Below are 27,234 nucleotides of genomic sequence, written 5' to 3'. Positions count from 1 at the left end.
GCAGCCAGTGGAGCTGGTGTAGCAGAGGGGTGGTATGCTCTCTGTATGCCGTTCCAGTGAGCAACTTGGCTGCTGATCATTGGACTAGTTGGAGTTTCCGAACAGTCTTCAAAGGCAACTCCACATAGAGTGCGTTGCAGTAATCTATTTGGGATGTAACAAGAGCATGGACCACCATGGCCACCATTCGCTTTTGCCATGTAATTCAAAAACTTCCACATACAGTTAGGTAGAGGACCAACCTTGTGCTCGAGCTAGAAAAGCAACCAACCTGAAACAGGAAAAAAAAAGAGCAACTGCGGTGTTAGTGCAGAACTGCAGTTTCTACATAAAGAGACATCCATGGTGCCTTGCTTGGGAAATTGCATTTTTTTTTTCTGAAACAAAGACGGGGGAGTCTGTGCTTAAAAATACATGCTATTGCCATGAGACATTAATGAATCGCATTAACTTCAGATCAGCCATCATTGTAGAACATCTTTAATTAAAATGTAAACAGTTATCAGAACAGGTTAGCGAGAGGTTCATTTACTCCCCTCCTTTATTTCTGCCCACTCCTCCTCTTCCTCAGGTTGACACTTCTTGGGCTCAGAGGCACTTGTCCACTCTCATACCCATTTCTTTGAATGACCAGCCCCGAGACACTATGCCACTGAAGACAGGTATGTTAGGCGTGGCCAAGGGATCAGAGGATGCCGTGAGTGCAACTTGTGTGTGTGCTCATGAAGAAGATATGAGAGCTGCCAGGGAAGGGGCCGGGATGAACACTGGCACACCACTCTCTGTCCAAGCCTGTCTGGTATACTTACATGAGACTAATTCAAGCTGAAACTCACCCCCCTGACTTTACAACACATGCAAAACAAAAGACCAACAACTCAGCAAGGAGTGGCACTTCGGACCCCGAGAGGCGATCACCTGGGACGCTTGAATTTCAGTGTGGATCAAGGTTTGTCATCCCATGCCGAACCTCCAGACTTCCAAAGAGATACCACCAGAGGCAGCTACTGCCATGTTTCCTGCAACACTGATCTGCAAAAGAAGACAGGGCAGTGAATTGGGGTGAGACAGGTGTTAACCCAGCTTTTTTGGTTTTTTACAGAACAGTAATTTGTTCAATATTCCTTCAGCCAGTAGGAACTCTTCAAACAGACTAAGCACACCTCACAGAAGTGAAGTTATACCCTCAAACCCCACATAGTAGAGTAGCTATGGATGCTTTTAGATAGACATCCTCCCCCCAAAAGGAACGAATGAAAAAGCCATGAGCAGTACAATATACGTATATTTTTCCTTAATGACAATGGTGACAGGTTGCATTTTAAAAAGTGATGGTCAAAGCTCTGTACAAACTGCCTGCCACCCTGTTGCCCTTACCCCATTTAATACACAATTATGTGTCCGTGAACCAACAATCTTGGGTGGGTCTGTGGGAAGATGTACCTGGAAGAAAACACAATTGCTTTAGTACTGGAAGCTGAAAGGCTAATAAACTGAAACAGTTGACTTTGTCAAACAACAAACATCAGAGGGTTGAGCAAAAAAACAAAACAAAACAAAAAACCCAGAATTGCAAAATGGTTGTTCTAATGGAATGATATGGTTTAACTCAATTCTCTACATCTAAAGTCAACGAGGCTGACAGAGAAAAGGCAATATAACCTGATGTGAAACGACCACATGTGGCCCTTGCAATCCATCCCTAAACTACAGATTAATCAACTAAAAATTGGAAATTGTTTATATTTGCAGCTTCTGTTGCATTTTATTGATTTTAACTAGTGGGGTTTTATGATTTCATGTGGTCTGTTATTGTTATTGTGATATTGTTTATGCGCCTATTGTATTTTGTGTATTTGCACCTTTGGGTGCTTTTGTGAGCCACCCAGAGTCCCTTCGGGGAGATGGTGGCGGGGTGTAAATAAAGATGATGATTATGATTATGCTAAGGTTGGTGACAGAATCCAAAAGTTCTGGTTATTACATGCAGAACTTCAAAATGGCATGAAACATCACTGCCTTTGCAGAAAACATAGCAAGCTTCTCAATAAACACACATGAAACAGACAGAGATCGGAATCAAACTGGCTTGTTCATTCCTAATTTAGAATGGTAATTTGAGTGTGACAATTCTTACACGCAGCGTCTTGTCAGTGGAAGTTGTGTACAGGGCTCCTAGCGAATGTTGGATTCCAGTGATCTGGGAGTGATGACCCACATTGAAATGCTAAGGAAAGAGCAAACAGTGAGGCCTGGAGAATGTACCATTGGAGACAATAAAAGAGTATTTGTCATCTACAGCATTTGAGTCTTCCATACTCAACCATTGGCTACCTCAAAACTGCTTCAGTGAAAAATACTGGTTTGATTTTATGGGCAAGAAAAATGATCAAAATAGATTTCAAAGGTGAATGTCAGATGTGTTAAACATGTCTTTACAACCTATCATAAACAACATTTTGACGCTATAATTTCAAAAGCACACATTGTTTTGCAGGTGGAGATTAGAGAAGTACCCTATTTCTCTGTTTCTCCATGATTCAATGTCTCTCGGTATACCTGGATGCGCTGAAAGCCCCCTCCTTTGTTCTCAAAGACATACACCAGCCCATGGTTGTCTCCAGCCCACAGCTGATTGCCGTGATATGACATAGAAAGGAGGTAGGTGTCCAGCTAAAGAAATAAATAAAACAATGTCACTGAGAGTGGGAGGAATAAGCAAGAGGCTCCCAAGACACATATTTTCCTGCAGTAAGGACTGGCTTAGTAAAGACTGTTAGGAATTGTGGGAGTTGACATCCAAAACACCTGGAGGGCCCAAGTTTGCCCAGACCTGCCCTAGCTAATAACTTACTAATACGAACTATGTGGAAATTTCTAACTCTAATATGGAACTCGGCAACACTGGAGGCTAGAGGCAGATTTAGCATGAAACTATTGGTTAGGGCCAACTGCTTTGTTGCTTTTGTTTCCCATGTGCCCAGTACACCACTTTGTCATTCACTGAACAGTCACCACTTTCGTGTCTATGATACAGCAGACTCTTGAGCCAAGTTGTTAATTCTTCAACTTCAACTTCATCACTTTCCACATAGATGAGTCTGTTATAAAACTAAATTCAGGAGGCATTTTCTTTTCTTTTCTTTTTTTTTTGGGGGGGGGGGTGTGTGTGTGTGTATTTATATTTCTAAAATTCAGTAAAAACTATACACGTATAGGTCCCAATAAGCAAAAAATCCCTTAATTCTAGAACATTCAGCTGACTGAGCCTTTGGTTGCTGCTAAGCATAAGACATATAAACCCCAACCTCTCAACTGAAGCCAGTCGATTTAGCTGGGTCTTTACATCAGCCCAAAAATAACAAGTACTTAAACATACAGTTGAAGAAATAAGGATTTTCATTCAGAAACTCAACAAGAAAGTACCTAAACAAACTACGGATTTCATATACCAATCCTTGCTTGTTTTCAGGGAATGTTTGCCCACCCTTCTGAGGAAAAGGAGATTCATGGGCTGTAGCTCACCGGCAGCCTCTGCAGGACACTGTTGGTTCGCCTGTCAAAACACACAAGTGTCCGGTCCTCACTTCCAGAGAGTATGAAGTGCTCATCAGCTGCAAGGGATAGGACTGCGCTGGAATGAAGCTTGCGCCTTTTCACTAGGGCTTGAGCAGCTGCAGAAGGTGGCGAAGAGATGATCCACAAAAGTTCAGCTACTTACACAAGATAGATCTCAAAGTATAGGCAATTCATTCAAGTAATACCTCCCAGATACGTGCCCTCCGCCTTGAACACTCAATTATTCACTTGACATTCCTGTGATTAGGCAGTAAATGGAAGCAAACGCGGCCAGCTCTCGACTTCTTTCTCTGCAGCTCTCTGACCACTCTCTCCCTATTGTGTCCCCCACTAACCCATCTGTAGAATAGGAAACACTCTTTACCTTTAAGCAATTCATATTCTTCTAACTAACACAAGTAATGTTAGCATGCAGTGTTTTATTGTTCAATATGAATCCATTGTCAATTAAGAGATTTAAATTGGGAGAGATCTGGATGTGAAGGAGGCCCCCCCCCCCCCCCCGATTTCGACTTGCTTGCCCTGCCCCTTCTCCTTCCCAGGAAGGAACTAACAGGTAGCTTATCCATACAGCCTTAACTACTCAGAGCATTTCTGTTGCACCTGAGTAAGGCAACAGATGCTCAGACACATATACTCACTGGAAGGAACTGCCACTAACCTCGTGGATCATATACTGACACCTTCTTGTCATAGGTTCCTGTCACCAGGATGTCAGGGAGGTAAGCAAGGCATAACACAGCTGCTGTTGCACTACGATGAGAAAGAAACAGAAACGTATTCTTAAATTCCTAGGTAGTGTAGGTCTTCAGTAAAAAGATTAGTTGAGTCTTTAATTATTATTTGATAGCTAAATAACACAATTTATCCTTATTCTTTTTCCTTCTATGTTTCTGTATCTGGTCTTTTCAATGAATCTTTGACATATAGTAATTTGGAAGATCATTCAAGCCCATTGGCACTTGATTCTGCCTCCAAGACTAAACTGCTTAAGTGTCTTCAGCCTTTTAAATGGCTACATGGACTTCTACATGATCCTAATGTTTCTATGCTCAATTTGGTCAGAGAATTTAGTTACTATACTCTTACCAACCCTGCCTTTGATGCACTATATTTCTTCAATTGCAAGACACCAATTGTAAGATGAACTCTAATTTCAGTACCACCAACAGAAATATGTAAGATACATCAGTGATTCTAAAACACTCCCCATTTCTAGAGATGTTTATATAAGGGAAAAGTGCATCTTAGAATTGAAAAAATACAGTAATTTAGCACTTTCATCTTTTACATGAACACCACAGAGACAAGTGCTCATCCTTTCATACCCTGCACTGCTCATGAAAGCTCACGTGGCTTTGACCTCATATTCAAGTTTGTGGCCAAAGTCCTGAAATTTCTATTTTCAACCTCCAGTTCAGTGGTTCCCAGCCTTTGGTCCCCCAGTTGTTTTGGATTTCAGCTCCCAAAAATCTTAGCCAGCTTACCAACAGTTAGAAATTGTGAGAGCTGAAGTCCAAAACACTCGGAGGACCAAAGGCTGGGAACCACTGCTCTAGTTGAAAGCTTTAGGGGAGGGCAATGGGACCCTGGTACCTGATTTCATCAAATTGTTTCCCCTCTGCAGCCATGTCCCACAGCTTCACTGTGCTGTCCCAGGAGCCTGAACACACACGGTCCTCTCTTGCCGCCAGTGACCACACCCAGCCCTAGGCAGAGGGAAGGAAAGGGAATAAGACCTGTCACTAGGCTTCAGAACGCCTTGTGGGTCATATACTGACACCTTGTTATTGGAGTCCTTGTGGACAACAAGTTATACATGAGCCAACAATGTGATGTGGCGTCAAAAAAAGCCAATGGGATTTTGGCCTGCATCAATAGGAGCATAGTGTCTAGATCGAGGGAAGTAATGCTACCCCTCTATTCCACTTTGGTTACACAACACCTGGAATATTGTGTCCAATTCTGGGCACCACAATTCAAGAGAGATATCGACAAGCTGGAATGTGCCCAGAGGAGGGCGACTAAAATGATCAAGGGTCTGGAGAACAAGCCCTATGAGGAGCGGCTTAAGGAGCTGGGCATGTTTAGCCTGAAGAAGAGAAGGCTGAGAGGAGCTATGATAGCCATGTATAAATATGTGAGAGGAAGCCACAGGGAGGAGGGAGCAAGCTTGTTTTCTGCTTCCCTGGAGACTAGGACGCGGAACAATGGCTTCAAACTACAAGAGAGGAGATTCCATCTGAACACGAGGACTTCCTGACTGTGAGAGCCGTTCAGCAGTGGAACTCTCCACCCCGGAGTGTGGTGGAGGCTCATTCTTTGGAAGCTTTTAAGCAGAGGCTGGATGGCCATCTGTCAGGGGTGATTTGAATGCAATATTCCTGCTTCTTGGCAGGGGGTTGGACTGGATGGCCCATGAGGTCTCTTCCAACTCTTTGATTCTATGATTCCATATATTTAGCAACACTGAATTATCATTCCAGAAATATGTTCTAATTCACTTTTGCCATGTCAATTTTAGTGGAGGACAGTCCTAGGTGATTGATTGATTAATTAACCACTGTCAGAAGAACCAAAACGTTAATTCACTGTTCTGTTCCCTGTAATGGTGGCTACTGTTAAATCAGCAAGCATGGATACTGGGAGATTCTGGGATTTCTTTTCCTATAAAGGCATGTAGTTCTGATCCATCTCTAGATGGATATGAGAAATTAGACTGCCCTCGCTCAGGAAGGAGGCTGAAGTGCAAAATGGAGGCGGTGCTGATATCACAGAGTTTATGGTCCTGGAAGACAATGAAACAACTGGACTGTGAAAGTGGTGCAATATCCCCTCCCTGCTTCATAGGGACACATTGCCATTAAGTCAGAAGAGACAGGAAACCAGGAGCAGCTCCAGCCCCTATGCCTTTCCCTAGGCAAGAAAGGCCAGTTTTGTGTCAGAATAAAAAACATATATCCAGCTTTTTGGTTTTAACTCTTTGGGTTTAGGTTTTGCTACAAAAGGCCATTTGGGGAGGTAGTTTACACAACTCCTTCTTAAACTCTTGAGTCCCAACTCCAAATGGGGTCCCCCTTAACTCAATGTTGGGGGTCACCAAAGAATGGCAACAGTAAAAGGTTTCTAAATGTCACCCATTTACACAAATCTGTTAGAAATAACATACAGTGTTACAGTAGACCCTGTACTCTGCAGAAAATGCTTCAGCTCTATTTCATAAAAAGGAAAAACAGTCTGTTTATCAAGCCTTGAAAATATCAATTTATTTTCAGGAAATGTTTTATTTTTACATCTATTTTATATACCTGGGGTTATGTAAATATTTCTTGAGCAGAAAGGCCCAAGCAGCCCTGGTTCAGACTGTCTGCTTTGTTTTTTACACATGTTTTCTTGATTAATGCACTCTGCTTTGTAAAAAAGATGGAAGGATAACAGAAACCTGGATCTAAAGATAATTCCTGCTCTAAATAGTTGTTGATATTAAAGAACTGAGGATACTGTGCTTTTGTATATTGAACATATCCATGAGTGGATAAATATAAAATAGGAGAAACAACAAACCCTGCATGACAAATCCATTGAATGTGTTTAATTAGGGAGAACCAGGTTTCTCATTCACTGTAAAGGTTTCCCCTTGACATTAAGTCTAGTTGAGTCTGACTCTGGGGGGTGGTCCTCATCTCCATGTCTAAACCAGAGAGCTGACATTGTCCATAGATACCTCCTAGGTCATGTGGCCAGCATGACTGCATGGAACACCATTACCTTCCTGTCGGACTGGTACATATCGATCTACTCACATTTGCATGATTCTGAACTGCTAAGTTGGCAGAAGCTGGGGCTAACAATGGGAGCTCACCCCACTCCATGGAGTTGAACCACCAACCTTTCAGTCATCATGTTCCACAGCTCAGTGGTTTAACCGACTGCGCCACTGCAGTTGGTTAAATAGGATTGATATTATAGGATTTCTGCTAATAATTTTTAATACTTATCAGCAGATGGTAAATTTTAGTATTCCAGAGCTGTTTTGTTGCCAAATTTTCACAGAACAAAATGAACAAAATAGGACTTTTATGGTACTGTCACTTCAACAATTTTAAGCAATGTCCCTGGATTTCAGCAAGCCACCATGCATATTTATATTTATCCCCCCCTTTCTTTCTCTCTCTCTCTATATATATATTCTCTGTTCGTTTTGTGTGACATCATAACTCAAAATCCGCTGGACAAATTGCTACCAAATTTGGCCACAAGACATCTACTAACCCAAGGAGTGACTATCACTCAAAAAATTATTTTGTCATTTGGGTGTTGTAGTTGCAGGGATTTATAGTTCACCTACCATCAAAGAACATTCTGAACTCCACCAATGATGGAACTGAACAATCCAGCCATAGATATAAATAGATATGATTCACACACACACATACATATATGTATATGACAGATATTGTATAGATTTGAAAGGAACCCCTAAAGTAGGACAATTATATGTTGCATGTTCCAGAGTAGGCAAACCAGACAATCTCTACATCAACACTGACAAAGAAACAACAAGAAATACCGTTTACCCACAAGCATAAAGAAATTACATATATTAGAAACCAACACTTTCTCATTGATTTATTTTCCAGATCACTAGAACGGGCCACTGTAATGCATGGCAGGGGATGGCAAAAAGCAGGATCAATAACTGGCTCAAGAAGTGTACTACATTTTGTCATTGAGGCAGTTATTTTGTCTCATACCATACTGGAATTTGTTTTATTCAATAGAGGCAACTTTAAACACTGTTTTTCCTCTTGGGTTCACAACTATTTGGGGGGGGGGCACAACAATTAAGAACAACAGTGGCACCATTTTGGGCACAAAGAAACCATAGACTTTGGATTACCTTATGAGTGCTATTGCGCTCTGTTCCCAGTGTCTTCACCAGCACCTTTTCATGTGCTTTGCCTAGCTGCCTCAGGTCCCACAATACGACATTTCGGTCCCGAGAACCAGACACACATAACTCCCCACCCTAGGAAAAATCACAAACTAGAAGGAATGATGTAATAAGGTAAAGCAAACATTCAAATATGAAACTCTGCCAAATGTGAAACTACAGTATGCATATCTCCATATCACCTATTCTAAACGTAGTGGCTGGATTAATTTGGTTCAAACTTGGGCAGCAACAGGTCAAGGAAGTCTAATAGAGGCAGTGGAAGGAGAGGGAGCTTTACTAGGCACAGTGCAGCCTGCAGCACGCCTTGACAGGATAATTTTCAAATCAACCATGGCAATCATGAGAAATAACACCTTTAAAAACCAAGAATCAAACCATGTGCCACAGGTGATATTTTGCTTCCTGGACATATTGTTACAGGATATAGGATTAATATTCTGTTCTGTGATATCCAAAACAAAACAAACACAGGATCTTCAGCTGACCATTTTATTGTACACATTTTATCGTTTATCACTGGTATGTGCTCCAAAAAGAGACAATAAATACCTAGCAATCATACCCCACAGCTGGCCAGTCAAACACTGAGGGGCTTTCTCTGTCAAACCACAATACGATACAAGTGAAAGCAGTACAAAAACGGAACAGTCTTTACCTGAATGAGCAGCACAGAGTCAACAGAGGCAAAGTGTCCCTCAGTAAGGGAAAAGTAGTCTATATCTCTGCCATTTTCCGCCCATTTCTGGAGGTGCTCCTCTAGCTCAATGCATGCGGTTGGCCAATTAAAGTCACCGTCTGCTGAGACATGAAAGGAGCATTAAGGCATAATACTCTCCCTTTGAACCATGTAGAACAATATCAAGCAATGCAGGGCAGTTTATGGATTGGATTTACATTCATATACCGATTTTCCACACTGAGATAAAAAAAGATCACAGCTGTGAGATAACCTCAAAACTTACTATGAGTTCGCTTACACTGAAGACTGAAAATGCTTTATCTTTAAACTTCAGAGAAGCACTCAGTACTATCAGCTTGCAAACATTACTGAGTCCAAGTGCAACCTTCTGAAAGTGACAAGCATAGTTAAAAGGGAAACAGAATTGAAAGTGTATCTCATACATATGCTTGGCCACCGTCTATCCCAGCTTTAGTTACATAAGCAAGAGAAGACCTCGTTATTTATAGTTTCCAACAATTTAACCAACTATATTACCCCAGGGGCTTCCTGCCAAAAAAGAACAGGAAGCTTATTCTTGTTTGTCTTTCCTAACTTGAAATTTCCTAAACAAACACCAGCTCTCCAACTTGTTTAGAGGCAAAATCTTATCATACACAAGAAATATTATTTTGGAAAAGCTAAACTGTATTTATATTAATGGGAGACTAGATAAAAGAGTAAGTGGTCACTTGCCTTTCACAACCGGATAGCAGCTGCCAATCTTCTTTAGCAGGCGAATTCTCCAAGTGATGTCATCCTGCACAATGTCCCTTAGTGTCTTGCAGACCAAAGGAAGGACACCCAAGACAAACCTGGCCTGAAGGTACGAACAGATTTTCAAGATCAGCTCCAGAGGAAGAGATAACAGCCTTGAAGCTGCCTCATCAGTAACAGGAGACTTTTTTAGGTCCAAAGGAGGAGACTGTTTCTCCACCTCCTGTGATCCCTCTTCTACTGAGAGAGATTCAGGAGGCAGGCACTTAGATGCTTGGCAGGGCTGGCCCGAAGACCTAAGAATACGGTCAACATACTCCTGGGCCTGAGTGTCTGGATCGGAACTATTTTCTGTGTCAGAATCATCATCAGAGGCTTGTTCTTCAGCATAAAAATCTGGTTCAGGATTCATGGCTACATGCAAAATAGAAAGAGTACGAGTAAGAAAATGTGTAACTAGAAGCATGCAACCAGTCCCTTATATCCATGGATTATATCATCCATAGCATCACAAATGCTGCATTCACAGATTTTCAAAATGCCAAAAGCAATCCTTGATTTTGTCATTTTATGCAAGGGACTCATATTATGTCATTGTATATAACTGGACTGGATAATTCTGAGGACCAAGATCTATTGGAAATTCCCAGTGTCAAGACCTTGCGTCTAACAGCAACCAGACGCAGAGCCTTTACAGCAGTGGCACCATCACTCTGAAATACTCTGCCACCTGAAGTCCATGCCTTGCGCGACTTATCAGCTTTTCGCAGGGCATGTAAGACATACCTGTTTCGATAGGCCTTTGATTTTTAATATTGCTGTTTTTAAATTGTTTTAAATTGTTTTTAAATTGTGTTAGATTTTAGCCATTCTTGTAAGCCGCTCCGAGCCCCAGGGGAGTGGTGGCATATAAGTTTGAATAATAAATAAATAAATAAATAATCCACCAATATGGGTATCCGGGGGGGGGGGGGGGGCTTCCAGGAACCACACCCCAACAGATACTGTATAGTGTTTTGGTATCAGTATAAATTTCTACATCTTTCACAAGTGTTTTTAACTGTGTTTTTAACTGTGCTGTGATCTGTGGGTAAGAAATAAAAGAATAATAACAATATAATAATAATAATAATAATAATAATAATAATAATAAGAAGAAGAAGAAGAAGAAGAAGAAGAAGAAAACATAAAGGATGAAGTTTTAAAACAAAAATATTCATAAGAGCAATCTTCGGGCTTTTCTTAGAAAGACTTAAAAACAAGTAAAAAATAACATATATGGAGAAAAGTATGAGCTCATGAAAAACAATTCAGAGGCTCTCACCAGAACTTATTCCTATTCCGATTGTTACAGTATATGTGAATGGCAACAAGGACAAGAGTGAGGTTGCACATCATCTTTTTTCTGGCCTACACATGTTTCTCTCTGAAGGTTACAAACAATCCCACTTAACCAGAATTTGAAAAGACAATCATACCATCAGGTATAGCACAGCACCTGCAAAAATCTCTATTCTGGACTACATTTCCCAGAATCCACCAACCAGTATGCATAGTCATGAGTCACTCTGGCTGGGGAATTCTGGAGACTGTTTCTTCTAAAACTATCTGGGAACTCTGCCCTCCGGGAAGACCACATGCCTCTTCTTTGCCTCCAAATCTATCCTTGATGTTCTCAGGTTAAAAAGTGGAAGGCCCTACCTAATTGCCAGCGTTGAAGAATAAAAGGACTGTCCAGTTTGGTTCTCTATGGAGATAAGAGGGGAGGACTTGCTTCTCTTTGGCCTCAGGCGGCAACATATCTTGTGATAGACCTGAAAACTCCAAATGACTGCGCACTTCACATCCACAGTCACAGGGAACAAGATGTCTTCACACAGACTTCGCTCAAGACCTTCAAAAGAACCTGTAACTGGAAGAAAAATGAAGGCAGTGGACATGATTCCTTCCTTATCCATGACTTTTAGAAATGGTTTCTTCTCAAAAGTGAGGCTAGTTCAAGAGCAAGAAACGTGTTCTTCTGAGAAGTTTAGTCTACACAGCCACTGAGACTCAGAGAAGTTTCTTGCTGTTGATTGCCACCAAGCTGAGTTCGACTTACGGAAATCCTATGAATTGGAGGTCTCCAAGGGTGCGTCTACATTGTAGAATGAATGCAGTTTGACAGCACTTTAACTGCCATGGCGCAGTGCTGTGGTTTTACCAGGTCTGTAGACTTCTTTGCCAAAAAAGTGCTGGCACCTCACCAAACTACAGCTCCTAGGATTGAGCCAAGGCAGTTAAAGTGGTGTCAAGCTGCATTCATTCTCCAGAGTAGAAGCACCCTGTCCTCAATAGCAAACTTTTAAAAAATTGCCATCTGGCAGATGGTACAGGGTGAGAAAGACAAGGACAGACAGACAGACAGAGCTTTTCTCCTCCAGCTGTGGCTATGTTGAACTCTGTGGGTTGGCACTGGGAGTTGTGCGGTATGTTGTTATGTGGGTTTTTTGTGTGTCAGGAGCAACAAGTTGCTTCTGGTGTGAGAAAATTGGCAGTCTGCAAGGATGTTGCGCAGGGGACGCCCAGATGTTTGGATGTTTTGCCATCCTTGTGGGAGGCTTCTCTCATGTCCCCGCATGGGGAGCTGGAGCTGACGGGGGGAGCTCACCCGCGCTCTCTCCGGATTGAGTCCTCCCATTGCCATTGCGCCACCGGGGTGTGGTTTATGTTAGGGAAGGTGTTTAATTTCGCTGTGCAGTAAGTAGTCCAAAGACAATAAAGCTATTCTATTCCTGCTCAGATCTTGCAGGCTCAGGGCCTCCTCACGACAGCTATCACTCCCCACCCGACACACACGCGCGCGCATTGGAAACCCGGTGGCAAACCATGGAGATGCTGACTGACGGAAAGGGTAAGGCTCTGTTGCCGGGAGGCGGAAGCAGGGCCCTCCTTCCCTCCTCTCTCTCTCTCCCGGTCCCTCCTTCTCTCCTCTCTCCCGGTTCTTTTGCGCCTCCTTCGCTGCGAGGCCCAGCCAACCGTCCGCCTCACCCTTCTCCGCTCATCCCCGGCACGGACGCTTCCGCCCTGGACGCCTCACACAGCCTTCGCGCGTCCCCGTCGCCTAGGGAGATTACTTCCGGCGCACGGCGATGACGACACGGACCCGGCCTTCTATTCCAGGGCGAGGCACTTGGGCGGCCGAAAGGGAGCCCACTTTCACTCGGTGCAGGCAAGAGCCAACTTGGGCCCTCCCTCCAGGTGTTTTGGACTTCAACTCCCATCATTCCTAACAGCCTCAGGCCCCTTCCGCTTAAGCGGCTGAGGGGGAAAAGGAAAGGGCCTGAGGCTGTTAGGAATGGTGGGAGTTGAAGTCCAAAACACCTGGAGGGAGGGCCCAAGTTTGCCCATGCCTGATTTGGCCACTCCCCGCTGGGCCTAAATGCCCAAAAACTATCCCTGTGGAGGCAGAGACCGTGACCCCTCTGCTTTGTGATGCTACAGCCTATACGCATTTTGTTTTGTGGAAACAAATGATTTAAAATATTGGAAATATGACCTTCAGGCAATGTGCATAGAAACAAACGAATTTCATGCTAATTTGGCTTCCATTTTCAAGATGGCTCCATATGTTGGCCAGGCTGCCCCTGTCCCCACTGTGATTCCACCCACAGGTGAATAAAAGGTAAAGGTTTCCCCCTGATGTGTCCGACTCTGGGGGTTGGTGCTCATCTTCATTTCTTAGGTGAAGAGCCAGCGTTGTCTGTAGACACCTCCAAGGTCACGTGGCCTGCGGGACTGCATGGAATGCCATTACCTTCCCGCCAAGGCAGTACCTATTGATCTACTCACATTTGCATGTTTTCAGACTGTTAGGTTGGCAGAAGCTGGGGCTAACAGTGTGAGCTCACCCCACTTCCCAGATTCAAATCGCCGACCTTCCGGTCAGCAAGTTCTGCAGCTCAGCAGTTTAACCCACTGCACCACCGGTGAATGAATACTTCTTTATTTAAGCATACTTTTAATGTATAAACAGGAGTGCCTTTTTATTGGGTAGTTTTGTAATTGATTTTAAAATGTATTATATTATTTTTTTTAACATTATGTACAACAGGTTTTTAACTTGCTTGTTTTTTTTTTTTGTCTGAGAGAAAGGGCCCCCACGAATGCAACAAATAACTGCTGAGACTATGACTGAAAGTGAGGAAAGCAGTGGAGTCAAAACAAAACGGTATAATAGCAAAAGTATTTACCTCACTGAAGAACAGGCAAATAGTTGAATGTTTTTGGCATACTATATTAATCAAGAGTTCTTCCTTAGTTTATGATATTCATTACAGGCAGTCCCCAAGTTACGAACAAGATAGGTTCTGTAAAAAAGGTAAATGTTTCCCCTCCATGCAGTCATGCCGGCCACATGACCTTGGAGGTGTCTACGGACAACGCTGGCTCTTCGGCTTAGAAATAAAGGTTGCTTACCTGTAACCGTATTTCTTCGAGTGTCCATCCGTGAAATTCACACCTATGGGTTCTCACTGCGCATGCGCAGCAATCCGGAACTTCTAGAATTTTTAATGAATTTTTAAATGATTATTTTAATCATTCCCCGCCCCCCCGATATATAAGCCCCGGCGTGCGCCTGAGAGGTAGTTCCCATAGCGCCAAATAGAGGTTAAATGGAGGCATGACAGAAGGGAGGATGGGCGGGTTGTGTGAATTTCACGGATGGACACTCAAAGAAATACGGTTACAGGTAAGCAACCTTTATTTTTTCTTCGTGTCCTCCGTGAAATGCACACCTATGGGTGAATAGCAAGCTACTGACCTGGAGGTGGGTCATGCCACGCAGGAAAACAGCACAGCTCTGCCGAAGGCTGCATCCTTCTTGGCCAACACATCCAGTTTGTAGTGTGATGCGAACGTGGATGGCGTAGACCACGTCGCTGCTCTACAGATCTGGTCCAGCGGAACTCCACGCAAAAAAGCTTGGGAGGTGGAGAGAGATCTGGCTGAATGCGCCACCACACGAGACGGTGGTTGCTTTCCTGCCAATTGGTAGGCTAGTCGGATCGTAGACACGATCCAAGAGGCTATGCCCTGGGAGGAGACAGGGTGCCCCATCATGTCTTTCCTGTATTTTAAAAAGAGCTTTGGTGATTTCCTATGAGGGGACGTCCTATGCAAATAGAATGATATGGCTCTCTTAACGTCTAAAGAGTGGAGAGCCACCTCAAGTGGAGAAGATGGATTTGGGAAAAAAGCTGGTAATATGATGTCCTGAGACATATGGAAGTGAGAGACTTTAGGTAAAAAAGTGACATCGGTCCGCAGGACGACCTTGTCATCATGGAATCTCACATACGGTGGGTCTGATCTGAGGGCCGTGAGTTCACTGGTCCTTCTGGCAGAGGTGATGGCCACCAGGAATGCCGTTTTCCAAGAGAGGTGAGATATGTCATTGGAGGCCATGGGTTCAAAGGGAGGCTTTGATAGCTGGGATAGCACTAGCTCTAGGCTCCATTGTGGGGGAGGGGGGGGAGACAGGAGGGTGGACATTTTTGTATCCTTTTAGAAACAATTGAACCAAATGATCTTGAAAAAGGGACGGCAAGCCACGTTTCCTTCTAAAGGATGATATAGCAGCTAGGTAGCACTTAACTGAAGAGAGGGAGAATCCTTTATTGGAAAGGTGAACCAGGAAGTCTAGTACCACCGGAACGGGTGCTGTGGTGGGATTGTGTCCCACTGAGTTAGTGTATGTTGTGAATAATGACCACTTATAAGCATAGGATTTTGTAGTGGATGGTTTGCGAGCAGCGAGGAGTATGCGTGATGCCTCCTCTGATAGATTTATTGTGGTCTGATCCTCCATGCTGTTAAGCGGAGGGAGGGGAGGTCTGGGTGGAGAACGAGCCCGTTTTCCACTGTGAGAAGGTCTGGTAAGGGATTGAGGTGGAAGTATTCCCTGTTGGATATGTGTAGGAGTGTGGCAAACCAGTGTTGGCGTGGCCACCAGGGGGCAATCAGGATGCAATCCACGTTGTCCTGAATTATCTTGGCTATGACTGGGGATAGGAGAGGGAGGGGTGGAAAAATGTAAACGAGGTTCGGTGTCCATCGGAAGAGGAAGGCGTCTCCGAGACAACCTGGGGATGCGTGAGGGCGGAGTCTTGTGCAATATGTTGGGCAGTGAGTGTTCACTGGGGACGCAAATAGGTCTATTGTGGGCGTCCCCCATTTGTGTGTGATGATCTGGAATTGGGACATGTGGAGGTGCCATTCGTGGTTGTTCTTTGTTGTTCTGCTCAATGAGTCTGCCAGTATGTTGTCTTGGCCCGGTAGATGGATGGCCGTGAGGAGGATATTTCTCCGAATGCACCATTCCCAGATGCGAGTTGAGATTGACGTCAGTGTTTGGGACCGAGTTCCTCCCTGTTTGTTGATGTAATATTTGAATGCAGTGTTGTCCGTTACTATTTGGACTATGTGGTTGGAGGTAATGCGGGTGAAGGCTCGAAGGGCCTTCTCCACCGCCATAATTTCTAGTGCATTTATGTGGAAGTGGAACTCTTGTGGGAGCCAGTGACCGCTGATTTTGAATCCCTTGAGGTGTGCTCCCCAGCCTGAGTTGGAGGCATCTGTTGTCAGGGACATGGATGGATGTGGTTGTATGAATGGCATGCCCAGGCAAACATTGCGTGCTTTTGTCCACCATGTGAGGGAGTGTAGTACAACGCGTGGTGGGTGAAGGATTCGGGATTGTGGGTCATGGAGGGGGTCGAAAGTTCTGATGAACCAGTTTTGCAGAGGCCTCATCCGAAGCCGAGCGAAGGGGATTACACTGGTGGTAGATGCCATGTGGCCAAGTATAGATTGGATAGCCCAGGCCGAGGCCTGTTGTGAATGGATGAGGGGAAAAATAGCCTGATGAAGTTTCAAAAAGCGGTCCTCTGGGAGGAAGGCTCTTTGGAGTGTAGAATCTATGATGGCTCCTATGAATTGGATGCGCTGTGTTGGTTGAAGATGCGATTTTTCGTGATTTACCACCAGGCCGAGGTCCTGCAAAAGAGATAAGGTGTAATGAATATCTGTGTACAATTGAGACTTCGAAGCACAGGCCAACATCCAGTCATCCAGGTACGGAAAAACTGTTATACCTTGTTGGCGAAGGTGTGCGGCTATGACCGCCATGCACTTTGTAAACACCCTTGGGGCGGTGGAAAGGCCAAAAGGTAGAGAGTTAAACGAGAAGTGGTAATTTTGGACCGTGAAGGTGAGGAACCTTCGGTAGGAATGTCTAATTGAGATGTGGAAGTATGCTTCCCGCAGGTCTATTGTTGCTAGCCATGCGCCTTCGGGAATGAAGGGGAGTATGCTGGGAAGGGTGACCATACGAAACTTGCGTGGGGTGATGAATGTGTTAAGTTTGCGGAGGTCCAAAATGGGCCGTAGTCCGCCATCTTTTTTGTCTATGAGAAAATAACGAGAATAGAAGCAGGTGTTGGATGTGTGTGAGGATATAGGAGAGATAGCTCCTTTAATGAGTAAGGAATGGACTTCATCCCGTATGGTCTGGGAAGGTTGTGTGACGATGATTCTCCCAACAGGTGGGTAGTCATCAAACTCAATTGCATATCCTCTATCAATTATATCAAGGACCCAAGCATCTGTGGTTATGGATTGCCACTGTGGAAGGAATGAATGTAATCTATTGAGGTAAGTGAGTTGTTGAGTGGGTGGTGGGGAAGGGAAGGATACGCTAAAAACGTCGTCTGTTGTTGTTCGAAGGTCTGGTACCACGGTACTGACCTCTTGAGGGAAGCGAAGGGCGTCTTGTAGCTGCGGTGGGCGCATATGGCCGTTGTCGTCCTCTGTAGAATGAGGTGTTATAGGGTTTGTTTTAAAATTGGGGGCGGTAATAGTAGGAGCCCCAGCGCTGTTGTTGGTAAGTGTACGGTTGTTGGTCGTATTTGTACACTGTCTGTTTCATCTCATGAGAGTGTTTCAGTTGTGAATCAGTTTCAGGGTTGAATAGGCCTGCTTCATCCATAGGGAGGTCCTCAATGAGAGAACGCTGTGATTGAGAAAGAATCGCAGCTCTAAGCCATGCGTGACGACGAAGGGCTACTGATCCTGCAATTAGTTTTCCAGAATTGTCAGCTGTGTTCCTTGCTAAGTCTTTTTGCAATTTGGCTAAGAGGAGGGCTTCCTGTTGAAAAGCTTTAGCCAGTGGTTGGTCAGTTGGTGGTAACAAATCTAGGTATGGGGATATCTTGTTCCAGAGAAAAGTCTGGTAGACACTCATGTAAACCCCATAATGGGCCATGCGTGCGAAAAGGCATGCTGAGGAATAGAATTTTTTGGCCATAGTATCAAGCTTTCTCCCTTCTTTGTCAGAGGGGGATGCTTGGTTTCTTTGTACAGGTTTTGGTTGAGCATCGGTCACCACAGAGTTTGCCTTAGGCATCTTGTAGAGCCATGAGGCTGTGGAAAGATCAATACGGTATAAATTTTCTGCTCTTTTAGGAGTTGCTGGAACCAGGGCCGGGGCAACTCCTGTATTCTTTAGAATCTTTAAAAGAAATGGAAGTGTGGGCAACACAGTAGATGTAGGTGTTTGTTGTTCAGTAGAGGTGAAGCATGGATCTGTAACAGTATCTGAAGGCTCAGGGGTGGCAAGATTTAGGGCTCTGGCAAGTCTTATCAACAGAGCTGAGAATTTTTTAAAATCCTCTAAGTGTTGGGGGGAAGGGTCAGGGTCTGGTTGGGGATCCTGAATCACTGGCGTGTCGTCTGTGGATTCTAAGTCAATTGTGTCCGATTCTAGTTGGGGGGGGGGCATGTTAGGTTCCAAAGGGAAACCCTGGGGATACAACTCCCCTTGGGGATCTGGAGGTCGAGATAGTGTAGCCGAGGGAGGCTCACGTGGGGGTTGGGGAAAATTTGGATCAGGATAGTGAGTAGGATGGGTTCCCCTGAACGAATCGGGGGGGGGGGGGCGGTAGTAGAAGGGGTAAACCGGGAAGGGAGGAGGGGGAGGGTACATGTGGTAAGGGTATTCCTGGTACCCATAAGGCTGGTGGTGCGATGGAGGCGCTGTACACATCCTTTTGGGAGGGGGAAAGGAAGGGGCTGCAGGCTGTCGCGGAACCGGGGATGGAGAGTGGCGGCGGCGTCCGCTGGATTGCGCTGAGGCGCTGGGCTGCCGAGGAGATGGTGATTCATCCGGTTCCGGGGAGGGCTGGGTGAAGGAGGAGGTGAGTTTTGAGAGGGCGGGAGAGGAGGGGGAGAGAGAGAAGGGTCAGCTGGAGGCTGCGGTTCCAGCTCCAGGTGGGGGGCTAGGAGCTCGAGGGGAGGAAGCTGGGAGGGGTCCTCCATTTGGAGGAGAGTAGGAAGCGGTTCCTGGAGTTGCAGGGTGGAACCGGAGAGAAAAGGCACCGTTTGGAGGTTGTGGGTTTCTCCCAAACATAAAAGGCATTTAGAATGTTCGTCTGCCTCGGGGAGATTAGCCCCGCAAGCCGAGCAATTTTTAAAACAGAGGGAAGACATCTAGCCTGAGTGGAGGGTTGTCAGCCGGTCCGGGTCGGGCAAGGAGAGGTCTGGTAGTCGAAAAAACGGTCCTGAGTCAAGAGTCCAATAGAGTCCAAGAGAAGCTAAGAGAAGTCCTGGCAATGCTGCCTGTTTGGCGCGGAAAAAGGAACTACCTCTCAGGCGCACACCGGGGCTTATATACCAGGGGGGGGGGGGGCAGGGAAGGGGTGGGGCTTGTGTTTATACATTAAAATAATCATTTAAAAATTCATTAAAAATTCTAGAAGTTCCGGATTGCTGCGCATGCGCAGGGAGAACCCATAGGTGTGCATTTCACGGAGGACACGAAGAAGAAATGGAGATGAGCACCACACCCCAGTGTCAGACATGACTGGACTTAATGTCAGGGGACTACCTTTTACCTTTTCCCCTGACATTAAGTCTAGTCGTGTCCAACTCTGGGCACTCATCTCCATTTCTAAGAATAGTTGGCATTCTCCATAGGCACCTCCAAGGTCATGTGGCCAGCATGACTGCATGGAGCACCATTACCTTCCCGCAGAAGCGGTACCTATTGATCTACTCACATTTGCATGTTTTGGAACTGATAGGTTGGCAGAAGCTGGGCCTAACAGCAGGAGCTCACCCTGCTCCCTGGATTCAACCCACCAACCTTTCAGTCGGGAAGTTTGGCAGTTCAGCAGTTTAACCCACTGCAACACCAGGGGGTCTTAGGTTCTATAGGTTTGTTCTTAAGCTGTATTTGTATGTCAGTAGGAGCAGGGACATTTTTAAAGTGTAACTCCAGCTCTCTCTAAATATATGCATGCATATGCATGCAAGCAAGCTTTGGACAGTATAGGGAAGGGTTAACACCCCTGTTGTGTTTGGTTTGTTGCCTACACCCCTGGTTCAGAAGATTTCATCTCACTTTCTGTCCCTGTGATCATTGGATTTTAAGAAATTTGGCTTGTTGTGGAAACAAGGATTGGTGAGAAAGCTTCAGGAGACACTTTTCCACATTGTAACTCTTTCAGGAGTGAATATCCCTTCCTTCCGAGGGCTAGATTTCTCTCACTTCCTGTTGTCTCATCCCTCTTCTTAACAATGAGTCATTTGTAAGTCGGATGTTTGTAACTCGGGGATAATACAAAACAATGCATCCTGTTGAGACAAAGAAAATAGCCAGAAACACAGAAACTTGAGTCACAAGGTCTTCTTTAGTTGACAAAAAATTGTACAGAAAATGAGAAAAATCTCATTTGAGCAAGGTGCAAGCAGCTGCTTCAACACTAGGTACACTGCAGTTCCACCACTGGAAACATTACGGCACATTTACAAATATACAAATCCAGGATTAACAAACAGGAGGCAATACTAGAAGCACTTGTACAAAAGAAATTCTATTTCAAGGGGCAGTCAGGCCAAGTAGCTTAAACTTCACTGGATGAAGTGTTCACAGCCTTCTTTTTATATTCCTAGGCACATAGTTTAGAAGCACAACTGGACCTTACTTGCTATCCGTGCACATTTCTTGCTCATGCATTTAAAAACAAACTGTTGCTCAAACAGAACCCTTTGTTTTCACTCCTCCCATTATAGGAAAAGTTTAGAGTGAAGCATAAGGGAGCACTTGTAATAAAACCATTAAAATGCAAAGAACTAGCTCATTGCTTTCAGAGACCCGCTCGAGTTCCACACCATTAAAAAGACAAATAAGGAATGCATTTGCAAGTATACTATCATTTCTTTGAAAAACGCTATTCCGGAAGAGTGCAGGAGTGTGCCCCAACCATCTGAACCAAAAAGAGCAGCAGAATGGCAGCTCTCACTTGAGCATGTGCTGTTTCCAAGCCAAGAAGGGGCTTGGGGCCCCAGAGCCTGTATTGTAATGCCCCAGCAAGTTCTGTGAGAAAGCTCCAAGAACTGCAAGCGCTGTCATGTGTAACAGAGGCCAGGGATGAAAAGAAAAACAAGCAGGTGATTATCACAAAGTTTAAGTTACTGAGCAATCTCAATACACTTTCAAACATTCACTTCACAGTGTCCAGAGTGTCACCATCAATTGCTGTCAAAATAGCATCTCCTTAACCCAGAAAAGGGATGTCCATTCTCCGCCATATGCACCTTGAGTACTCATGCAGTCCCACCATTTTGCCTTACCACCAACTGAGCAATACAAGGTATGTAGCGCAGTTGGCCTGGTTGTCCGGCTACCAGCCCCGATGATGCCAAAGTCCCACCAGGATCTGCTTACAATACAGCTGCAGATGTGGCTCAGCTCACGTCGTTCCCTCTTCTCAGCATCCTGCCTGCTGGCAAACACGTCCTTGTGCACATTCTGCAGAATGTTCTGGTGCCTTTTTTCCCCTAACAGTTGTCTCTTCCATCAACACTGCTTTCCTCAGGTGCAGTCTCCTTTCCCACACATCCTAACTGCCTTTGGGAAAATAAGCTGGTTTCTATTTCACAACTGCTTCACTTACTATTAAAAAGCTATGGCTTCACTAAGTCAAATGCATTCAGCAAGCCCCAGATTCTCTTTCTGGGGACTAAACCGATTTGGGTCTAATGAGAATTCCTTAAGACAGCAACTCCACTAAGCATGCAGCAAGAGCCACAAGCTTCCACTGGCCATGCATGGAGGGCATTAGTTTATCAATTCCTCTACACTTGGTTATGTTTACTGCTTCTTTTGTAAACCAAAGTGGTCGATGTGGCATATTATCTCCCTTAAAACAGAAACTGCAAATTACTATAATGGACAAATGCCACTCTGGCCACAAGAATGCAGCACAGAACATACCGTGTGCCATACAAGAATCAAGTACACAGTGGTTTCTGCCCACCTTTGGCCAAGCCCATGTGGTCACTCCGCTGGAATTCAGTGTCCCTCCTTGCTCTCTACTGTCTCCTACAGCTCACATAATGTAATAGCAGTGTCACAAAGTAACAGCTGAACAACAGGGTAACAGATTCATTGCACTGTGGCGTCTTCTTTAAAAACAAAGACATGCTTCTCCAACAGTATTTCTTATGATTAGGACTGCTGCCGAGATGGCTGGCAGATCCCCACAAGCTCAGAGCCTGTCCCTGCTCTGAGCAACACATCCATCACACAGTGCCATGGCAACTATGGCAAAAAGGGTTTGTGGGTTTCCTTAAGATTCCTAGATGAAAATGCTTACACTTAGTCATTATGGGCACCTCACAGATTCGCTAGTCTACTTCTTGGTCACCATGCAGTCTTGAAAAGGTGAAGAATAGCTGATCTCTTGAATACCGGTGACTGGAAATATACAGTAGTATAACCCCCTTGAATTGAGTTTTAACCCTTCCCTCTTCATCCGCTGGTTTTAAACCATTAGAGCATTTAATCCTGTTTTAACATCTTAAACCCTACCCTTTATTTATTATTATTAGCTAGTCCTTTATGATGGCCCCTAGTTAGATCCCCTTCTCAAGAGTGTTGCAGTTTAAGTTTGCTCCCCTTTCTCAGCCTAGGGCCGAGTCCCACCCACCCCTCTCCACCAACAATAGCCTCTGCGTAGAGACCTTTCCTTCTGCCAGTGAGATACCCTGGTTTTTGTTTAAATTGGTCACGGAGGCCCACCCTCCCCCCAACTTTGTAAATTTCAGGAGATGGGGAGCGAAGTCATTTTATGTCCCACAATGCTCTGCCCGTCCTCCCTAACCCCCCATTAACAGGGATCTGCAACACTAGGTTGTGGACGAGTTACCAGTATCCCTCCCAGCATACACAGGAACCTAAAGAAAGAAACAGATAAACCAATATTACATATTCATACGTATGTGTGTAGAAACAAAAGCAACCAGAAAATAATATCTGAGCAACATGTCTAATCCACCCTGCAGAAACCAGCTTGTCCCCAGGATTCTTCACAACAGTCCAGGAGTGTGCCTCCATGATCCTGCTTCCCCTGCATAGCAGAAGCAAGGCCAGCTTGTGCAAACTGACTGCAATTCTGCAGCAGTACATGCAGGGCCTCGGATATGACAGATTTTGCATTACTGCACTGCTACATCACTTCAGGACCTAATCATGTATATGGAAGGCCTGGGTTATGAACAACAGCAGGATGGAAGGAAGACAGTCACTGTCCAAAGTAAATAGCTCCATTAGGCCATCTCCTTGAAGTACACTGTGGGCATGATATGATGATGCCCACACATGATATTCACTGCTTAATTTCCTCATTTCTATTCTTCAAATGAGTCTGAGTGTCAAATTGACTTGTTTCCTGCTTCAATTGCTGTTAATTTTATCCCTTACCTCCTTGCCCCACATCTGAATTAACTCTATACCTTTCCATGCCATTTTCTACCGTTCAAGTATCTTGATATAAGGCAATTCCAAATGCATGAGGACTCACCGATTACGGTTTCGCTGCTTCGCCTAAACCCCATAGAATGCAGCAAGTCTCTCCTTCAGAAGTGGAGGAAATTGCTCAGAGAACTGCTGCCAGTTCTCCTCCCCGACTTGATCTTTGAAGCCGTGGAGTATCTGGATAAGGAAGAAGGCAATATCATAAGTACGGGAGATGAAAAGTAACATGTATTACATTGCTCCACTTCAAGTCCTGTACAAAATTATCTATTAACACTGCTTAAAGCTGCAATTGAATTACACAAATGCTCCAGCTTGTTTCTAGAATTTGTTGGTATTCAATATTTGCATATGATTTGCATACAATTAGGAAACTCTAATCTGAATATAATTTAGTAACAGTTCTCACTTCCATTCATGTTAAAATAATGTATGTTTCTGAGAAAAAAGTCCACATTTCTTTAACTTGAAATATACATGTTAAGCATTCAAATAACAAAGTATAACACATAATTTGAAGAAAAATAAACAGAAAATCAAGAAAATCAAATGTTGAGCAAAGTAATATAATTTAATGACTGCTTTCAAATGATGGGGGCAGCCAAAATCTTTTAGAAATTCTGTTTTATGATCTAGTTTCCAGGATGGAAAAATGGCTCCTTTCCCTTGTTCCTACTGAACTTTAAATGCTGACACCTTTAACTGAATTTGTAAACAAATCTGGCAGCCAGTGAACTAGGCATAAAACCAGCATTATAAAGTCCATTACGACTGAGCCCAACTACCCACCTGACAGCAGCCTATGGACCAAATGAAACATCTCCATTGGACAGGCAGCCCCACATAAATTGACTGGTCCTGGCTGCTGTAATGTTTACCTTAGCTACTGTAAGGTTCTCTAGAAAAGTGCATAGCTGCTAAATGAAGCAAGAATTTGTAAATGGCATTCCTGCATTAAACTTACTAACAATTGTGAATTAAGAACAAATAATTATCTTTTTCAGATAGGCCTTCAGTCATGGGAGATAAAAATTCTTAAAATGAAAGCCAAGTAACAAAATAGCTGCATCATTTAAATGCAAGTGGATGTATTTGGGGTGAATGAGTGGTGTTGAGTCTGTGGCCACCTTTTTCTCTTAGTCAACTCCTTAAGGGCTACACTTTGATTTTAGGTTGAGAGTAGGGTTTTTTTAATAGTCCAAAAAAAAACAAAAAACAAAACCAAAACCGGTAACATGTCCATAAAAATGTTAAAAAATAATAAAAGAACTAAATTTTATTTCAGGTAAAGTTTTATTCAATTTATTAAATAATACTTTACCTACACAAATACACAAACCTTAAACATACTTCAATTGACTTGAACATGATCCTGACTTTGATACTGAAGTCAGAGAAGCTATGTTACTATCATGTCAAGTATTTCATTTACTAGCACTTTTATTTCATCTTCTGTTAACTGTAGTACATTATACCCCTCTCCCCAGCAAAACGGGACTTCATTTTTTAAAGGAACAGTTTTGGGGAATACTGTAGGACTGTAAGAAAGGACTGGAGAAGGAACAACAACCTATGCAGCCTATGTGCCACGTTTTGCCCACCCAGAATTGTATTTACTCCAGGACTATATTCACTATATTCGCCAATTCTTTAACAGCGAATGTAAATTACCTACCAATCTGTATGAAGGAATAGAAGCAAAATCAAAACAAATGCCACCATTTCTCTAAAAGAACACCCTTCTGGTCAATTTTTAGTATTTTGTGAAACAAAGCTTTTTTGATTGGAACAACTTACCTTATAAAACATGTCCCTCAGGTCATCCTTTGGACTCACCCAGGAGGCAACAGCATCACAGAAGAAAATAAAGTCCTACAAAAGGATTGGAATGATTCAGAACAGCAGAGATTCCAACTCAAGAGGAATCAAGACACCTTACCAAGCTAAAGCAGCACATGAACAGAAAATGAGTCAAAATTCAGAAGTTATGCTATATCATGCTAAAGGGGATGGCTAAAGGAAGCCCTTATATGATGATGCAAAATTTATTCTTTCTTTCTCCCTTAATATGTTACCTAAAAATGCTTGCCGCAGACAGAGCCACATAGGGAAGTAGCTGGTACTTCAGTTTAGGAAAGAGTTAAACAGCAACTGTGTGTCATACCATTAAATAGTCAACATTCAGAAGGGAGGAACTGAAAAAAGTACTCCAATCTAAAAATGCTGGAACTATGAACTACCATGAACATACATTCTGAATGTGGCCAGATCAGATATTATAGCATGCTTCATCAGAATTATAGTACACTTCCGCTAATTAGTACATTGCTATTAAATTTAAGTAAGACGAGTGAGTGTTAAGCCCTGCTCTTTGCTGCCTCCCAATCAGCCCATGTTAGTTTTAAATAAAGTATGAGTGTTTGAATGAGAAATCCTCCACTATGTGAGGAGACTGTCTGTAAGATTTTGGATGCTGGAAGACGTTTTAGCCAATGAAACAAGCCTGATTTTTATATCACAGATGTCCCATAATTCTATCTCTATCTTAATAAAACCAATTATTTCTTTTTAGCTGTATCCTCATCTCAAGATCCATACACCCCTGAAGACTGTCAGAATCATTTTGTGCCTTATGTAATGCTATTATCTCACCTAGGAATGGGCAGATGAACAGTTTCACTGCACTGATAATGAACTCATCAACACACTGTAAATATCTTGCTCCCTTTGAGGAGGAGTCATGGAGCACAACAATGGTGATGAGATGCAATACTATCCTTTCCCAAAATATTATCACAGACTTTTCACATGGTCTTCTTGGGTATCTCTTCCCATTAAGAGAGAGACAGGTTAGGTTATGTACAGGCTACTATATACAAACACCTGCAAAAATCAGAAAACCTTCCAGGATGATTACCTGAACAACTCCTCCGGGATTTACTCCAATCATCATACAGATACCACGGAAAGCAGAGTCCTTCTCTTCATTATCACGTATGTTTCTCAGAGACGTACACCTGCAAGTCAAAATACATAATGTCCACATTGAAGTGGAAAAGAAGATAGACTGTCTTATCCTACAGCATCTCCCCCCAAAACCATTCAATAAAGCTAAGACACAAAGCTATGTAAATGTTTATTTTTTACTCTTACTGTAAGTATGACAAGTACCAAGATTTGCTGAAGTCTGAAGCATAAAACTACTACCCAATGTGTGCTGCTTTACTGGCCAAATGTTTGTAAGCCAGTGTTCAGCTGAAACACTTCTTAGTGGGTTTACAATTTGATTTAGATGATTAGTTTGAATTACAGTAAAATCAAATAATAGGAGACAACACGGGGTGGGGGGAAAAGCTGCACAAATTAAATGCAAATATGAGCTCCTAAGAAACCTTTCATACTTGG

At 43.7% G+C, this 27,234-nt stretch overlaps 2 protein-coding genes across 6 annotated transcripts in view; both read right to left on the bottom strand.

Moving 5' to 3' along the window:
* Positions 1-464: 464 nt before the first annotated feature.
* Positions 465-13,101, bottom strand: FBXW9 (F-box and WD repeat domain containing 9). 5 transcript variants are annotated; one of them, XM_060764930.2, is made up of 12 exons: positions 12,839-13,100; positions 11,673-11,883; positions 9,951-10,385; positions 9,192-9,334; positions 8,480-8,608; positions 5,176-5,288; positions 4,241-4,332; positions 3,526-3,674; positions 2,560-2,673; positions 2,138-2,227; positions 1,378-1,443; positions 465-1,032 (listed from the first exon to the last, which is right to left on the bottom strand). In XM_060764930.2, exons 3-12 carry the CDS (start codon positions 10,381-10,383, stop codon positions 955-957), a joined length of 1,407 nt encoding a protein of 468 aa, XP_060620913.2. In that variant the 5' UTR covers positions 10,384-10,385; positions 11,673-11,883; positions 12,839-13,100; the 3' UTR covers positions 465-954. The 5 variants fall into 5 exon arrangements, with proteins under 5 accessions (XP_060620913.2, XP_067319839.1, XP_067319842.1 ...); XM_067463738.1 differs by having other exon boundaries at positions 12,858-13,100; XM_067463741.1 differs by having other exon boundaries at positions 9,192-9,331; positions 12,839-13,098.
* Positions 13,102-20,682: 7,581 nt separating this feature from the next.
* Positions 20,683-27,234, bottom strand: part of TNPO2 (transportin 2) — a 32,473-nt gene continuing 25,921 nt past the window's right edge. Inside the window, exons 22-25 of the mRNA XM_060764931.2 lie at positions 26,747-26,846; positions 25,627-25,701; positions 23,876-24,006; positions 20,683-23,249 (exon numbers count right to left, since the gene is read on the bottom strand). Coding sequence (XP_060620914.1) covers positions 23,899-24,006; positions 25,627-25,701; positions 26,747-26,846 — 283 coding nt within the window. The 3' untranslated portion in view covers positions 20,683-23,249; positions 23,876-23,898. The remainder of the gene's footprint in view (positions 23,250-23,875; positions 24,007-25,626; positions 25,702-26,746; positions 26,847-27,234) is intronic.

This window comes from Anolis sagrei, chromosome 2 (assembly GCF_037176765.1).
Source record: "Anolis sagrei isolate rAnoSag1 chromosome 2, rAnoSag1.mat, whole genome shotgun sequence".
Classification (NCBI taxonomy): domain Eukaryota; kingdom Metazoa; phylum Chordata; class Lepidosauria; order Squamata; family Dactyloidae; genus Anolis; species Anolis sagrei.
This window is presented reverse-complemented; position numbering and strand designations above follow the sequence as displayed.

Bases quoted from the DNA above. Each gene is read 5' to 3' on its own strand.
- FBXW9 (XM_067463740.1), bottom strand. From the start codon at position 10,383: ATGAATCCTGAACCAGATTTTTATGCTGAAGAACAAGCCTCTGATGAT. The intron at 5,289-8,479 runs GTAATCCAAAGT...CCCTCTGCCTAG, and splicing joins AGCGCAATAGCACTCATAAG to GGCTGGGTGTGGTCACTGGC. The intron at 4,333-5,175 runs GTACCAGGGTCC...TTCTCATCGTAG, and splicing joins AAACAATTTGATGAAATCAG to TGCAACAGCAGCTGTGTTAT.